We start from the raw sequence: 18,254 nt of genomic DNA, 5'->3' as shown, positions 1-18,254 counted from the left end.
TCTATTATTTGGATAGGACTAGTTAATATGTTAAACTGAATTCTTAAAGGAGATTAAGATGCAGTAAATCACTTTTATACAGACTCTTTCCTTACCCTTGAGGAGGTACTCAAAAGTAGTTAAAGAGTGAAGTCAGAAGAGAACACGTGCTTTATCACAGACAAATTTAAAAAATATGGAAGTGTCAGCTAAAATAAAAGCACCAATCTGTCAGAAAACTCTAAAATAACTGTCTCTTTCTATTAGCAATATTTACGTACATGTTAATCACATACTCCCTTCAGAACAGTTTTAGAATAACATTTCATAAATTAACAATAGCAGAAAGTAAGGTGTGTCCTACTTTCACATTTATTTAAAAGAACTCCCCTGACCAGGCTGCTGTTTTTAAAAGTAACAAAGGAACACACCTTGACTGTGCAAAGACATAAGTTGTGGTGGAGGTGGAGGCTGTGGCAAAGGAGCTGGCTGTGTGGTTGCTGGACTTAATACAGCTGTGAACAAATCTTCAACGTCCTTTCCTCCTAGCTCTGCAAAAACACTGTGCATGAGTTGGCTGGCATTGTTTATACACTATATTTTATAAAAGACAACAAAGACTAGAGCATGTACCTGGGATTTTGTACAATTTGCCAAGAATAGCACCTGGAAAAAGCAGAGACAACACAGAATGAGTAATCATCAACAGATGCAATAAAATTTATTTTGCAACCAAGTCCAAGGAGGTATGTTGCAATACACAGATAGTAATTTGAGAAAAAAAGAGAAGATTTCTACTGAAGTTTTCTAGCAGACCAAGATCAAGGACAAAAAAATTACCATCTGTGACCATTTTGTCTAGTTCTGGACTCAGGATTCCATCCAACTGTTCTTCACTCAATGGCCGTGAACTCTGGTTGACATTCGGCTGAGGCAGAGAAGAAGGATCATCAGAGATGGGACCAATATCCAATCCAGCTGAAGGAAGAAAGAATATTAAGTTAGACATAAATAGTAAAATTTATTGGTACAGAATAAAGAGCATAAAACTTTTTTTTCCTCTAGAGCTGAGCTATCAACTAAACCAAGACTTTCTAAGATTTGAAGGGTAAGGCAAAATAAGACATCCATTAGAAAAAGTGAACAAAACCGCCCACTATTTACCTCCAGTTTCCTGCATTGTTTGAGGAATATTAATTGACTAGAATGCAACTGGAAGTATGGGAAATTTTTGTTGAAATAAGACTACCGAGTTTAGGTACAGCATGTTTTCCAGTGTATAGTTTTCAGTATATGGGCTGCACTACAACTATTTTTCACATTTTAAAAACAATCACACCAGTAGTCAATATGGTTCTTATGACATCACATTAAATATCCACTGAAGTGCTGCTGAAGTGTAGTCAATATCAAACAAGTTATAGCAGTTTCTGTTTCAAAAACAACTACTGAAGATTCTGGGTTACATCAGACAAAGTGATTTGTTGGTACTGAGACAACATAACTTACTACATAAATTTCCTAACATCCTTTACAAGTCAAGAAATCTCTCAGCACTTCAGTATTTAAAATATATTTCTGTATTAGATACCAAATAAAAACAAATTTAAAATAATGAAACGTGCCATTCTACTTATTGTCAACCTGTGTTTTACATAAAGTGATGAATCTTCATCCAGTGGAAACAAAAAGACCTGATGCTGACTGCTTTATTCATGCTTTAATACATACACATTGTTAAAATGCTTTTAATTTACAGAAGATACCACTATGATAAAAACTACACACTACTACTAGAAGTAATATTAACAGTGACAGCAAGAAAATGCATGGTTTTGTATCATGAAACACAAAAACTCAGGAAGGTTTTTAAGAGCTGTAAGCAAAACTTTCTGCAGTACTTTTAAATGCGGAGTGCAGAGTTTATAGGTTGTGTTAGACTCAAACACCATAGAAAGAGTGGAAAATGAAAGCATGAATTAGTGACACAGTAAAGGAGTACTAGTTTCTACACATGCAGTTCTTTCAGCTAAAACCACTAGGAAAGATGACTACTTCTAACCATGGATCATCCATTGTTTAGTTTCTTACCAAATGGGGAGGGTGAGTTCTCAACCTGGAAAGTGCATAAATCAAGACCTACAGGACCCAAACCAGATAAAATGGATGATTATAACACGAAAACAAAAAAAAGTAAAGAAAAAGCTGCATGCTGAAAAAAGCTACGCAGGTATGATAGACAACGGCAGCTACATTTTATTCTCTCTTAAAGCAGGAAAGCAAAGAGCCAAGTAAAATAAAATGTTGAAAAGGGTTGGGGATTTTTTTTTTTTGGTAGAAGACAACAAAATCATCTCAAACCAAGGTATTCTTAAGATATGAAAATTGTATCTGAAATCACCTAGAGCATAACCTAAAGATACAATACAACAAATACATCTATAATAAAGAGAAAAAAAGAAAACTAAGACTGGAGAGACCTTATAAACATACGTACCCGAATGATCTCCAGACTTTACCAAATCATCAGAAAGTATTCCAAGAATATCATCATCAGTATTTAAGACCTCAGAAAGATCGGCTAAAGGATCGTCGGTGCTACCTGTATAAGACACAATGAATAAAATCAACCGGTCGTGGCATTTATACATGACTCTGGTGATGTACTATAGCTTGAGCTATAAACTCACACACAGATTTACCAGGCTGTAAGGGCCTTCTATAGCGTGTTATGTACTGCAAGTCACCCTGCGGTGAGACTGTGCTGACCAGCATCCCCTCCCAGCCAGCACCGTAGCCATCTTCACATGCTTACGTTGGTTAGTATTTTTGCCAATAGAGTAAAAGTGATAATATAATCAGTCATGTGGAAGAAAGATTGGATGGTTTTAGGGGAAAAAAACCCACGACCTAGTGAGACCTTGCAACCTCTAAGACACAAAAGCCTATGAATTTAAAAGTCAACAAATAGGTTTTATACAGGACACAGCTCACAGCAAATCAACAGGAGTATTTGGGGGGGGGGTGGGGGTGGTGAGAAAGTGATCAGTTACTTCTTTTACCACCACTATCTTTCTTAAGACTATGGAGCGACCAGTTACTACACCCTGACAGGGAAGTAAAACGAAAGAGTAAGAAGCAGTACTAAGAAAATGGAAATTGGAGATGCTATTTTTAATATCGGAAGAAATCCTGAAGAAGTGAGAACAGCCAGAGGTAGAAATGTCATGTTTGTTTGTTGTCTAGGAAAAACTGGCCTGGTCCTAGCAATAAATTATTTAACATTAACTAATAAATTCTGGATATGATTATCTTCTTGACATCCAATTCATTAAACAACTCCAAATGGCCCATCTGGTTTTATTAACTAGTTTTTTTGGACTATTACAGATGTGCAACGCTTGAAGAAAATTGTTTGACAAATAAAGAAAAGTTGAGAAAAATATTTTTCAGAAAAACTGCAGACTATCATGACTACACCAGCAACCACTGCAAGACCAATGAATCATGAAGAGATGGTAAAATATGCAAATGCACATAAAATTAAACAGAGAAAAGGGATTAATACACAACATGCAATGTCCAATGTGGAAAACAAATAAGGGCAGGTTGAAGAGGGACCAGAAAGTCAGAGAGCAAACATATTTCATAGACACACAGGTTATCTTTCCCACTGTTACAACCCAACTGCCCCAGGAAAGTATTTCTAGCTTAATTCAGAGGCCTGGTGCCAAGAATTTACTTATATCATGAGGCTACTTTCCAAGCTGCTAAATTTTACAGTGATTTAAATGTTCCTTCTGCTGCTTTTCAGAGACAGCCCTTTTCCCTTCTACCATTACTGAAGGTCAAAATGAAAATGATTCTTCTTCACTTAACTATTTTTATTCTTTATTTTTATCCTTCGTAATGCAGAAAAGATGATACCATCCTAATTAAATCATTTTTTAAGTTTGCCACTCAACTAGGTGGATCCATGTGCCACTGCAGACCAGTCCATTTATACGTACATAATGAATTCGGCTCCTATTGATATCAGGAGAAGTATTAAAAAGTGCCTCAAAACCACATCACTTTGGGGGTACAGTTATTTTGTGTACCTGGTAAAAAGTACTACGAAATGTAAGGTTTTAGACAGAACCTAGTTGCTGGATTTTGGGTTGGTGGTTTTTTTGTTTGGTTTTGGTGTTTGTGGGGTTTTTTCTTTGGGTTTTTTGGGGTTTTTTTTGAGATACTTGTTTTCCTTCGGGCAATTTGGTCTAATACCAATTATTCAAGTAACTAACTAACACCAGGCCTCGCAAGGTGATGTTAATGACTTCAGCTGGCTGGTAGGCAAAGGACTGAATTTAGCTGTTCTTTAACCTTCCTGAATTCCTACTTGAAGGCAGGTTAAGTATCAGGGAGAAAAAAGCCCTTATGAAGGAAGCACCAAGACTGTATAAGCAGCCTTTAACTCTTCTGTAGTATTTTATGTTATGGTGTTTTTCTCCACAGCCCTTAGTAATGTGCTTGGGAACAGTCCCTAAAAACTCAACTTCTAATTTGAATATAAATATATTGAATAAGAGGCTAGAAAGAGCTCAGGTGGAAAGATACAACTGTTTACCACCCATAGCTACAAACTGGCTGTGAATAAATTCAGGCTTCAAATTAGAGGGCTCCTAACTATTACGGCAATCAGATTCTGTAATGGCCTTCTGATGAGATTAGTAGGTTGGAAAAAAGCTACCTGCTTTCAAAATGGAGCTTTTTGAAAGTCTGTAAGTCTATAAAAAGACTCTATCAAGTCTTTAAAGTCTATAAAAAGGCTGAGTGTTAGTGATAACAGAGGGCTAGACTCTATGACCCTAAGTCTCATATAAGACATCTAATCTAAAGCGTATTTTTACATTTTTCTTCTGTTTTTTTCCTCGTTTTAATTCCATGTGTGCTAAATATTATCTTGGAAACAACTAAATCACTTTAGTCAGCTGCTTCAGATGAGAATCAATAGCTGGTTGACATCTGCTGCCAAACAAACAGCTCAATACTGCTCATTAATTTGACTCTTTCAGAATGGAGATGAAAAGTAAGACAAAGCAAAAAGGAAAATAATTTGCTTGTAATGCTGGATCTGCAAGAGAGCACAGTTCTACTGCTATCTTGTGATCCTGATTCCTCCGATGCATTTACTTTTATTTATTTATGAAGTTCTAAAAGAATAAAAACGCCTCTCCCAAGGCTGCAGCCACCCGAAGATGTTTAATCATGCAATAACCTATCTAGTTATAAAATGTACCAGCAGCATTTGAGTCAGTTGCACCGAGCTTCAAACAACTCCTCTCCTTTTGGCTAGGAGACCCTACCTAAACAGATGACATTTTCAGCATCCCTAGAAAAAACACACTGAATTTAAGCTATTTCAAGCTAAAGGAACAACCACGTTGCCAGAGCCTTCACAGAACGCACCTCGCCAAGGGGTCTCTTTTTTATCAGAGACACCCAGGTCAAGAAGCTCAAGAGAGACGCGGACAGACGTCAGACCGCTCAGGATGCAACAGATCCCCATCACCACCTTTAACCTTACCCATGAACAGCCAAGGGACACCCTGGAGATCTGGTGCTCTGTGTTCCCAGTGAGCAACCCTTCGCACTCTGCTCTACCACTGTCTTGGAAATCATTTTAAGGGTTGATCCCACAGAGAATACACTGCGTAGTGTGCCACGCATGTTATAAAACCACAGGAGAAGCGAGTCTTGTAACTGAAAACAAAAACTGCAACCTCTTTGCCAGAGAGAAATCAGGACTGGGAGCCTAAAGCTCACTTCAGTCGCAGTTACTAGAAATTAGTAGTAAACAAAGGACTCCAAAAACCCTCTTCTGGCCGGCTCTGCCAATCCCCATCACTACTGTAATCTTGTCTAGCCAACAGCTTCAGCTACCCTTAACCAAGCTCTAAGAATCGATAGTCACAGAACGTGTCACTGAAATGCGCTGTCAGTTCATGAGCAGATTGTTGTAAAATCACTGTTCGACTCCCTAGCAGCCCTATGCGCATGTTGAAAAGCAAAGCAGATAGAATAACTTCCTCTTTAGATGCTTGAGAGCTCCTTGGAAGACGAACAAGTATATCTAACCCTTAATCCTGGGATTAAACAAGCGGAGTTTCCAAGAGAAGAACATCTTCCTTGTGGAAAAGACCTATCCAGTTCAGCAAGGGCTCTCACAGGAGTCAGCAATCCTTGTGAGAAATGGCACTGTAGGAAAATAACGCAGTTGGTAACAATATGGTCCTAGAGCCTCCCAGTGCAGTGAATAAAGCAGTTCATGTTGTTCCCGCTCCAAAGCCCGGTCTCTGTTGAAATGACAAAAATATCACCGGTGCTCTGGGACGCTGTTCTCACCTCCAGCTCCTCTGCAATACCAGCTGGAAGGGAAGATGTGACTGTTGCTACCTCAGCAGCTCGCCAATTTACCAGGGGCTCCACCACTCAAAACGCATCCGGCGCTCTCCCCCGTGCGGATGCTACTGCAGAAATAACTGTCTCCCACAGAGCCACAGTGAAAGAGTTAAGAAAAACTGCACTGGAACTGATCAATACTGGCAGATGACTTCACCCACTGGTGCTCCAACTACAACAAACAGCTCCGTCTGGACACAATTTTGGCTGGAAATCTGAACAGTTGAGAGACAATTGTTGAGAACATTCCTACGGCCAGAAAGCACTGTCCTTTGAGTCTCTCCTATGTAAAATGGGAAGACACTAGGTTGTCCACTAAAACCCTTGCTAGTGATTTATTTATTAATAACCACCTCATTGTGATTTACTTCTGAATAAAAAGAAGAGGAAATGACGAATTTTTACAATTTTGCTTATTTGTAAAGAATAGTTTTCTTAAAAATTCCTTTCAAACTTCGGAAAAATAGAACATTAAATTAACATCAAATTCATGAATTTCTAAAACCTTATAATACCATAATAAATTAATATTAATGACTTCAATCTTGCAGTTGGATAGGCCAGCAAAGACTTCTGAATCTGTTTTTCTCTGGCTTCAGAAGAATGCTGGGGTGAAAAAGACTCTACGTGAGAGTATTTTCTTGTAGTGTTGGAACCCATGAAATACAGACCTTGAAACACTCCATTTGCAGCGGTTTCCCTTTTGGGGAAGTTAACGTTTGCATTCTCCATTACTCACAATTTCAACTGTCTAACAACAATCAATGTTTAATTATAATTAGACTTTTGCTTTTCATCTAGCAGATTTTCACTAAGTAACAATCACAAATAAGCGACTTCTCTTCAAATGACTCTTTGGACACAGGAAACTACATCAATGTGTGTAAACATTTTTAGATGGAAAAATTTGTGAGGACGAGCTGAAACACAAGCCACAAACTAACTAATATAGGCAAGAAATAGTAACAGTTTAAAAATACGGAATGGTAAGACACTTCTAGCTAACAGCACATACTACAAAAAAAGAAACAAAGAAAGAAAGAAAGAAACTACACAGAGAAAAAAATAGTTTGGAGGGGACAGTAAGGTTTTTGCTTCTAATTGCTCCTTTGTGTGAAGCTGCCCTTTCAGCAGCACTTTACAACCCTCTGGCTAATTTGCAAAACTCTCAGCAGTAATTTCAGTAAGGTTTTGCAATAGCAAAAGCACAAGATTGCCTAGGGGCTACAAACTGTACCTGGAAAGGGCACTCATGTTCAGAAAGGACATGGTGAACCAAAAATTCCGAGGAGACTGGCAACCTAAAATAATCTAAAACATTAAAGAAAATAAAAGTTGGATGATATTCATCCAACTAATTCATTAGACTACTAAAAATATATTTTAATTAGATTATTTTTGTCTTCTTCCATAAAGGATCTGTATGCTTATTCTTACACAAAATTCATTTTCATGGATTTTATAGACATGGATGTTACAGTCAAGGAGTTTCAGATTAGCCAATTGTTGTGCCATCCCCTGCTCTTTCTGAAAAACCTGAAGCCCTGGAGCTGAGTATCACTGTTTATCAATGTAACTTAACCTCAGAAGGACAGTTAATATACAGAAGGTTGAAAAATACATCAGATAAACATTGTGAGAAAAGTGGAAAAGAGAGCGGAAAAGCCCCAGTTGCAACAACAAAATCAAACTACTGAATTATCACTAACTTTAGCTTTGTATACCTTGAGGTCCCAGTTTTGCCTGAGCTGGTGCGGAGGTTGAGCTAAGGAGGGGGTCAGATGAAGGATCCAGGAAACTGGTGGTCAGATTTGTTTTACATGAGAGTGGAAGTGATTCTTCAGGTAAATTATCTAGGCTCATCTTGTTTTGTCTACTGGTATCTAGTAGGTCTTTCCCAAAGAAAGCTTCCTGCAAAGAAGACAAAATGATTCAGTGTAGGAAGAATACTGCACCTATTGAAAAAGCTGGGTAAACAGCAAAGTTAAAATTAAAAGCCGATGATTACTAGAAATATAAAAATACAGTCTCAGTCTCACACGCCTTCCAGTATGGCAGTATCCCTTCCAGGCTATGAGGCGTGGATACAACTTACCTGAGGTAGCTACATTATTAATATTTTATGATTAAAGTCAAACCTTAAATTATATAGAAAAAATATAGTCGTCTTATGTATATGTGGCACAGACAGTGTACCAATACAGTGTTAATGAATACCACAAGTTTTTCAGTATTTAAAGTATTTCTCCTCACACAAAAAGGAGAGCTGAAGAAGGGGAATACTACTGAGCAACTTGATCAAGGCCACACAAGTTTATGAAAAACACGCAACTGCACTGTGCTCCAAATTCTAGAACGACCATACACTGCATTTCACTTTGCACAGAATCATCCTAACATCAAACTGCAGAAACAGAACACCTAAAGCTGTTTAACTTATATGAGTATCTTTTAAAATGTTATATAACAGCTATCACTCACCTAAGCCTGAGTACTCAGTAATTTGACAACAACCTATCAAATTTTCAAGCCAATTTTTATTCATTATATAAGAACTTTTTCTGTTTTCACGTAGTCTTTAAAATCTTGATTTAGGATACAACTGCTAAAAATAAAGCTAAGGATAGATTGTTCAGCACCAGTTATTCCACCATAAGCAAAAGAAGAATCTATGAAATATTCTGCTTTACAGGAGTAAAATGCACATTAAGAAAAAAAATATTTATCCTTATTAATTCAAAGGAAATGCTGCTTAAGTATTTTCTTTCCAACTCACTTCCCCGCTTATGAAATACAAATTATTTTTAGACAGAGATTGTTCTTCCTCTCTGTCAGTTCCTTGCTTTCAATCCCAATATAGCCTGTGTCACAAAGTTTGGTGAACATCTACAAGATAATAAAGTTTTCATGAAAAAGGTGGCTGAGAAGACCAAGCCAAATATTGTTCTCAGTGACAGACATATAAAACCAGTCAGTTTATAAACCAGTTGAAGGTAGGTAAGTTGCTCAATCACTATTAATATGCTAGTTATTACCCATGAGTGCTACGTCTTACCTGCTGGGGACATTACAGAATTAATGGGGGGGAAAGAGCAGAGATTATTGTGGGAGGGAGATGCAGGGAATATAAAAAACACAAAACTATAGAAAACAAGTTTCTCCTATAAAATCATGTTCTATAATCCTCTGAAAAGAAGTATCTTGAGGAAACAGCATGATCAGGCTAAGACATCCTACAGAGTTGAATGCTGAAAACGTCATGTGTCAGTTCAGAGAGAAAAGAAAGGCTTCTTTTCCCCCCTCCTCCCCCTCCCAGAACAAGTAGAGATCCATACATTGAGAAATAACACCAGAGGACTGGAGATTTAACATAATATACAGCTTTCTGTACAAACTTATGAACGTTCTTTACAGAAAACATTGAAATTTCATTTGAATGATAAAATGGGAATCTGAAATGTTAATGGTTTAAATGAACTATGAATCAAGACACATAAAGATTAGGTTTTTAAATGTATTTACACAGGAAGTATACCAATAACTTTACCTGCAAGTAGGCAGGAAAGGTTTCTTCAAGTTTGTTTTTCTTTTTTCTGTAACGCTTTTTTATTTTCTCAGTACTTTCAGAAGCTGGGGTAGACTCCTCAACTGGAGTGTCTGGCAGCTGTTCTGTCCAACCTAAAAGGTAACATTCAGGCACAAATAAATAAAATACTCAGTATCTTGCTCTAAAGGTACAGTGGCAGCATACCTAACGTATCCTATTATCTATCTGGGTTTACCGAATATCATGCTAGATGTATTCTAAAGGTGGCTTTTACCTAGCCAGCTGTGAACTGCCACCCGATCATCCGGGCTCTGGCAGTAAGAAATACCATATGTGATACCAGTCCCGGTGCTATGTTGTTGTACCTCACTGGCTGAAGACAGACTTCTAACTTCTGTATCTCCAAGCCACCTAAGAATTTGGTAATTTGAGAGAAATTATAGATGCCATTCAACCAGATATTGGAAAGATAATTCCACTGAAGTAGTATCTCCAAAATCATCAATGTTGAATTACACATTAATCACCTTTCATTTTATACACTAATTTTTCTCAAATTAAAAGTAAAAAACTTTTTTTTTTTTTAAATCCGAGAAAAGACTGTCACATAAATAATGAACAGGCTCGAAAAAGAAATCTATAAAGAAGCCCTTCAAGAAAAATTACACATTTATTCAGCTGTCATATTCCAAAGTGGCACTGTTTCTTCTAATAAACACAAAAGCACACAGTGCTCATCAATCATTCAGTACTTTATTTCAACAGAGCAGGGAAAACACCGCAGGTAAAAGCAGAACTTTTAAAGTCCTGCTACTTCTGTCTTGCCAAAGCCAATTACATGAAGTTAATGACCCTGGGAAGTTATTTAAGAAACTATATTATTGCGGCAGTAAAATCAGCGATGCTTTGTGCTGTAGTGATCTCTTGAACCATATTCAGAGGACAGCGAGTAGAATGAAGCTCACCAACACGGTGACCTCTGCATTGTCTCAGTGAGCTTTTGCAGAGAAAGGGGGTGGAACACAACAAGAGTAGCAAAAAACTTGGTAAGGCTGATGAGTACTGGCAGCTGAGAAGCAGGCTCTCAGCAAGCTACAATGATTTAAAACATACACAGATTTTTTTGAGTTATTTTTTTCTTAACCAGCAATTGTGCCTGAGCAGACAAAAAGAAGCTCAAACTTTTAACTGAAGAATACTTGTTTAAGAATACCATTTTTTAACAATATGTATTGTACTGTTACCCAGAATGGGGAATTAACTTTTTAGCCATTTTTTTTTTTTACTTAAAGGAGCAGATGCTACAGAAATGAAAAACTTTAAAGCAGAATTTTCAGCACTACCGAAAACAATGCAGTATACTATACTGAAATATTTACAAAGCAGAAAAACATAGCTGTAACACTAAAATTGAAAAGAAAGCAAGCACTGTATCTGAAGAGGGGACCTAAGTAGAATACTGGCTTGCACCGATAAAAGAAACATTCGTTGGCTCCATAAAGTAGTTCTACAAATGCAAGCAAGGACAACATTTAACTGTGCGTTTTTAATAGTGCCTGGATGCTGTAGTAAAGATCCGGTCTCCACTATGTTGTACAAATATACAGCAAGAGACCAATCTGGCTCTAGAAAGGTTAAAAAAACCAGTATCTAAACAGACAGGAGAGAGTAACAAAGGCCAGACTCTTCCATCTGAGATGGTATCAGCCAGCCTTCAGAAACAGCTGCCTCCTCCTACTGATTTTATGGGAAACAGGCTCTGAACTAAACATATTCCACATCTCACCTTTATGACACCGCAATACTTTCTAGATTAGATACTGTGAACAAATCCAGATGGATGAAATAATTTAGTCTAATCACACATAGCAAGCAAGAGAACAAGGCCCATAAACAAAATCTGATTTCTTGTTAGGTGCCCAATCTACCGAGTACTACGGTATCAGAGGCATTGAAATGGCCTTGCTATGAGAATAGAGACCAAACAGAGCAGAGTTCTGCAGCTCTAGAAAAGACAACAACTGATGGGGCAATACGACACACGTCTAGAAAATCTTCCTGTATTACAAATTAATATGGAATGTTTTTTGTAAAATCATCTTTCATAACATAAAACACAAGAGTAGCTTATGAAACTCTCAGCTATCCAGTTTAAAGTAAGAAGGAATTATTTCTTCATGCAACAATAGTATATTGTTGAACTCAATAATATAGGATTTTCCAGAGCATAAACAGATACATGAAAATATCAGACACATTTGTGGAACATGGAACACTGGTGAATATTAAAACTGATGGTCCAGAAGACACCTCTGGATCATGACTACATCTGGAAGAAGGTGTATCAGAAAGAGGATTGCTCTAAACCTACCTCATTTCTTTCACTTCTTTCTGTCTTCTACTGGTCAAAGCCAGGCTAAACAGAGCTCTGACAATGCAGCAGTCCTTATAATCCTATTTATTTCCCACAATAGCCTGCAATTCATTGTTTCAGTTTCTTTGTAAATCATGGGCTCTGCTGAAATTCTAACTACGTAGGAATGAGTATTTTCAGTTGAATTAATAAAGCCATAATGACAAACACAAAAAACTTTTTCCTTCGTAGCACATCTCTGGATTGTATGTTGATGAGTTGCATTATTTTTATTGCATTAAGCACGAACAAAAATTTAAAACCAAGTTTCTGCACTTACCTTCATCTCTGCCAGGCAACTGCTCAGAAACAGATCCAGAAGAATCTTTCCTGGAGAGAGATCTTTTAGTCTTCCCCTGCCCCGTACGACTTCTCTGACGTACCATAAATCCACCAATACCTAACAAGGAAGCAAAAATTCAGTATGTTGATTAAAACTATGTTTCATAGTAAGAATGAGAGCCAAGATTATTCTGCAGGTAAAGAGGACTACTGCATCTGTAGAGGTCAAAGAATGAATCTGAGATACTTGAATTTTCATTCAGAATTTTATGAAACATTTCTGAATTTTAATATCTCAGTGGGTATATATGTAATTATCAATAAGGATCAGAGTTTTAGGACTCTAAAACATCCACAAGAGGCTCAAATCACCAAACCTGGCAGCTTTCAGATGTTGGTTTTCCCCTCCCTTGGCAAGCTGATGAATTGCTAGAATTAGAAGTCAATCTACCAAATGAAACCTATTAAAGAACCTTAAAGGACCATAAAAAAACTCTACAAATTGCTCTAGAGAGCCCACCACTCCAAATTACAGTACTAGAGAAGGACATACCACAGAATAAAAAGATAATTAATCAACATCATCCTGCCTGAAACGCCAGAATCTTTCACTAGAGATTGCCTGCAGTGCTCCTGATCCTTTACAGTTGGTGTGTATGTATGTACGTGCAGCAGATTCAGGCTTGCTTCATTTTTCAGGGAAATCGTTGGCTGCAGAAAACTAATAGGTGGCTTCTCAACTCATGATCCAAAACCACTCCGAGCAAACAGAACTCTTCTCCTGAGGACCCAGCAGTGGAAATAAATGGCTTGTTGAGGTAGATTACTTGTAGAGAAAAAGGAAATCTCTGTCGAGTGATGTGGGTTTGTACCACCATTTCCCCAGGCTGGGTCCATGATGGAAGGCAATACACACATGGGCATGAGCTGCTGAGTCAGGACTCTTACTCAGCAGTGTGGAAAATGACGTGGGGAGGGTAAAAGACAGCAGAGATCTGTTTAGCTACTAACAAAAAAGCAAGAGAAACTGGACCATGTTTTAACTCCTGCTTCCTTTCCTTCCTTCACTGTATTCCTTGCCTTCACCTCCTCAATCATTTCATTGCCTCTGTTCTCCTCCCCTACTATCTTCATCACCAGAGGATATGGCCCGGTAAAGCAAGCAGGATGGGTGTGACTGGCGAGAACAGTATTTGTGACTGCAATCAACTTCTTACCCACAGTAGTGGGAGGCTGCATAATGAAACACGAAACCAACACGTTAACACAGATTCTGAGACATACCAAGGTCTGTCATACAGGGGCTCTTCAAAAAGCCAGGCGGTGCCTCAGCAGAGCTTATTATCTTGGGCTCGGTTTTAGCCTAATGAATCAGAGCTACTTCCTATGGAGTCACTTAGGTACCTCTAGCTTCTTCTGCCTGGAGACAGCTCAAGTGTTTCTGCACCCAGGACACACAGTTAATCCACAGTCAAGATAATTAAGAGTTGACTGCACTAATAAATTAAAACAAATGAATTAATCCATTAACTGAATTCATTAAAATTCACTGCCAGAAGTCATCTGCAAATATTTAGTAAATTACTCTTATCAAGTTTTTCAGAAAATAACATACCTGCAAAAAGTTCTCTGAAGTTCAGATATTGCCATATATATATATATATATACACACACATACACACAAACAAAAACTGGCCTTTATCAATCATATAAATACAGTACATTTTCCTTTCAAGTTAAGAATCAATACAAGGTATAGATTTGAGCTACTAACCAATAATTGACAGCATACTAAGAACAGGCATACCGCTGAGCAGCAACCTTTGGAAATGTATTTTGATAAGAGGAGTAAAAATTATTTTAAACTGAACAGGGAAAAAAAAATCTAAAATCAACAAATAGCAGTAGAATACTTCAGAATTCCATACTGTTTTCTGGTTTTATTTTATTATACAGAAAATAGTGTTAAAACAAACAAGGGACACACAATCATATAAATTATTGTATCCTACCAGGTCTGTATGGTTTTCGCTTCCTTTTTTTAATCCCATCAGCTCCTTCTGCCACTTTGGTGTCATCATCCACAGCTTCCCGTTCTGGGCTGGAATCTGATTTTCCATCACAATCCATAAGATCACCTTCTGCAGAAAAGAGGCAATGGTAACTTTAACTGGAAAAGGGAAATAAAATATTTTTCCAAAATTTCTACATCTGACTGATTCTGTGAAACTGATTGAGAATGACAGATTTTTCAAAAGGGTGATAGATACTCACACTCTCTAAACACTTTTGGGAAACCCACCCGATCTATACATGAAGACCCAGTATATACATACATTTCCTGCGAGATGATGTCTACACAAAACCAGAGAATAAATGCTATAGGTACTATATGTGAATCTGAGAAATTTTTTTGGCGTCCCTTTCAGAAGCCTGTGCTATCACATTTTCTAAGTGTCTGAGCAATTTCTAGCCATACATCCAGGAATACGCTACAATTTAACACACAAGATATATTTCATTTTGTTTACTGTCCTCCTAAGTTTTGCTTGGTAAGGCTTGAGAAGACAGACTGAAAAACTGCAGCCTGCACTTGGAAGGTAATGTGTAGCGACTCGTAGTTTGGAGGGTTCTTGACCTGAAGCTGTGTGACTGACTGAAAGCAGACTGATCTATGCAGAGGAGTTTGACTTATATAGTAGAAAATTCAGCCCAAAGGAATTACTCAGCTTTGAAGATGAAGACTGTAATTTTGAGTTTATATTCTGTGGGAAAGCAGGGCAGAAACAGATGTAAAGGACGATGGCATTAAAAAGCCTCTGGTGTTGAAGAGAGAGTTAATTCTGGTTCTGATATCCCCAAAATGTCAATATAATAATGACCTTACATCTTCATCTTACTGTAAAGCTTCTGAAGCCTGTTAAATACACTCTTGCCTCTGAAAAGATATTGGAATTCTGATTCCCTGCTTTGGATTTAGGTGTATAATTCTATATGGTCTAAAACCACATACAGCTGTAAGAGGGAGAAATACAGTTACAACAGACAGAGCTGGACTCTTCCATACAACTTCTGCTGTGATAGAACTGCAGCCCTTGCTCTTCCACAAGCTGGGTCATGGACCAGACCTGCCCATCGATGAAGATGTTTCTGAGTTCTACCAACAAAGCTGGTGGCTTGGCAAAGGCAGTGCCCACTGACCACCACAGCCAATTGCCTCCTCCCCTTAGGAGCGTGGGTCAGCCCGCTTTGCAACGTGTCCACTTCTGGCAGAAGAGAAACCTGCTTGAGTGCTAACGTGTCCTGCTACACAAAGCAGTATGCCAAATACTAAACCCCACAGTGGTCCTTCCCATTTATTTACAAAGCATAGCTCTACAAATAGTAGCAGAAGAGCCACATTAAGCCTACCAAAGCTGAAGCTCCCAAAGCAAGCTGAACTTTCAAGTGGACTTTAAAATGTGGAACACCTGATGAAATGCTGAATCTGATGAAAGCCTATAGATGAGATGGCAACAAAATTACCACAAGCTCAGTTTTCTCAGATACGGCCTCTTTTCTCCACCTGGAACTTTAGAGTCGAAGTAAGGGTTATTCCTGTTTGCCTGCAATTAACTACACTGTGTTGCTCCAATCAAAGCTTTATGCATCCTGACGCTCATACAAAAATTTCAGACGTTGAGAGACCAGGCACTGATCCACTCTACAGAGCACATGAAGAGCTTCCAGGAATTCCAGCCAATCTACCATGCACACGCTGTGCTGTTACCGTCATGCATATGAACATGCTCTATGCTCAAAAAGACAACAAAAGGTGATCAAAACCGAAATTTAAGTCTGTGGAAGCTTTGGCTCTCCCTTTCATACTCTGCTATTACATTTATATGTCTTGCTATCTAGTTGAAAGGGATAGCTATAAAAGCCAACAAGCAGATAATGAAGTTAGACAAAGTTATACAGAAAACAGGCACATGTTTGTAAAAGTAAAGATGATTAACCACTGAAAAAGAACAACAAGGGAAGTGGTTAACTCTCTATCTTGATACCTTCAACCAAAATCAAAAGCTTTTTTGCTTTCAATAACCCACCTGATGGACTACATCAAAGTACGAGATGAAATTTAAGAGTCAGTGTAATGCTAGGATAATGTACCAAACCCTGTGAATACTAAAAAAAAATGAAGGAAAATCAACTAGTCACCTGTTTTAAAGGTTATAAACACATAAAGGGAAGCTATTATAAAAAAAAAAAAAATACACTTCCAGTCAACAGCAGACGGTAAGAACGTGCTAATCAAACAACAGGAACAACACTTGTATCAACAAGTTAACACTGAAACTGCACCAATAGTTAAACTACCCAGTTATCTCAAGTACACTCTCCGTATCTAAAAAAAGCTTCTTATGACATTTAATCTGATTAACAACAAGGCAACGTTGCATAAACAGAAAGCACTTTAGATTGTGGTGAGGTGGGGTGCCTATGTTCCTCTGTCCTCTCGTAACAGACACCTGCATGACTAATGCAATGACTTTCACACCTGCCATTTAAGTAAGCCTTTCCCCAGGCCATGCATTAACACCTATTCTACCAATAAACTTGTCAGGATGTACAGCCAGACCATGGCAAAGCAGGCAGGAGGGTGGTAGTGCACCATGCTGACTGCGGTTTCTACTGTTGAAGAGCGGGGCTTGGAAGAGTGGGGCTGGCTGATCCTACACGCTTTTCCCCCTCTCATCTCCCAGCTTCGCTCTCCTCTGGCTGGAAATACAAGGAAAGTATTTTTTTTTTTTCCCTCGGATTCTCAGGTCAGCCCACCTTATTTCTTTCAGTAAAAGAAACACTCAGCGAAGAGCTTTTTACTCCACTTTCCCTTTTGTTTTAAACACCAGCTTTACAGTGATCTAAACATTGCTTTGCTGAGCCAACGATATCACTTTCAAACAGCGTTTGCACTAAATTTGAGAGCCTCAAATACAAGTGCTCAGTGAGTGCACGATATTTCCCACAGATAACCCAAGGATTAGACAAAAAGGCAACTTGTATTTCCAGTGTTGCCAGCCTTAGAAAGGTGAGTTTCCTATAGGATGGATGACCCATAAACAGAACAACAAGAAGAAAAACCCTTGAAATGGACAACAACGAGCCATGACTATTGTTCAAGTAATTTCCATAAAGCATTCTATACCGAACATACAAGTATCAGTACAATAAAAACTTCCAGGAATATCTGCAATACACACATGTACTGCAAGACTCCAAGATTATAAGACATGCCAAAAGCAGACTGCTACCTCTACTGTCATCCATCTCCCCATCTCTTGAGTGTTCTGACTGGGCATCTGGGGGTGTCTGAAGCACAGCCACACTGTTCTGATTTATAATCTTCAGTTTAAGCTTTGGTTTCGTCCGTTTTCTTCTCGGTACTGTAACAGTTAGGCTCTGTAACTGAGACATGCCGGATTCTGTCAAGCAGACTCCATCCTGGGTGTATGTCTTCGGAGGGTCTATAAAAGTTAAATGAATCATAACAGCAATATAAAGCTCTTTAATTTACAAGTCTTAGATTTTTAGGAATAGAACTTTTAA

The 18,254-nt window shown here is 38.1% G+C and overlaps 1 protein-coding gene across 17 annotated transcripts in view; it reads right to left on the bottom strand.

Annotated features, from left to right (window-relative positions):
• Nucleotides 1–18,254, bottom strand: part of KMT2C (lysine methyltransferase 2C) — a 199,806-nt gene that overhangs the window by 39,046 nt on the left and 142,506 nt on the right. For 12 of the 17 annotated variants that reach the window (XM_087730329.1, XM_087730336.1, XM_087730300.1 and 9 more), the window contains 10 exons: nucleotides 17,960–18,172; nucleotides 14,678–14,806; nucleotides 12,664–12,783; nucleotides 9,971–10,101; nucleotides 8,148–8,334; nucleotides 2,477–2,581; nucleotides 2,071–2,118; nucleotides 820–957; nucleotides 613–645; nucleotides 411–530 (listed from right to left, as the gene is read on the bottom strand). In XM_087730329.1, the coding sequence (XP_087586455.1) occupies nucleotides 411–530; nucleotides 613–645; nucleotides 820–957; nucleotides 2,071–2,118; nucleotides 2,477–2,581; nucleotides 8,148–8,334; nucleotides 9,971–10,101; nucleotides 12,664–12,783; nucleotides 14,678–14,806; nucleotides 17,960–18,172 (1,224 nt within the window). The remainder of the gene's footprint in view (nucleotides 1–410; nucleotides 531–612; nucleotides 646–819; nucleotides 958–2,070; nucleotides 2,119–2,476; nucleotides 2,582–8,147; nucleotides 8,335–9,970; nucleotides 10,102–12,663; nucleotides 12,784–14,677; nucleotides 14,807–17,959; nucleotides 18,173–18,254) is intronic. The other 5 variants (XM_087730344.1, XM_087730403.1, XM_087730374.1 and 2 more) reach the window with 3 other exon arrangements.

This window comes from Nipponia nippon, unplaced genomic scaffold, assembly GCF_047370975.1.
Source record: "Nipponia nippon isolate SJK-2023a ecotype South Korea unplaced genomic scaffold, ASM4737097v1 scaffold_1, whole genome shotgun sequence".
NCBI lineage: Eukaryota > Metazoa > Chordata > Aves > Pelecaniformes > Threskiornithidae > Nipponia > Nipponia nippon.
The sequence above is the reverse complement of the archived record's forward strand: the minus strand, read 5'-3'. Positions and strand labels throughout refer to the sequence as shown.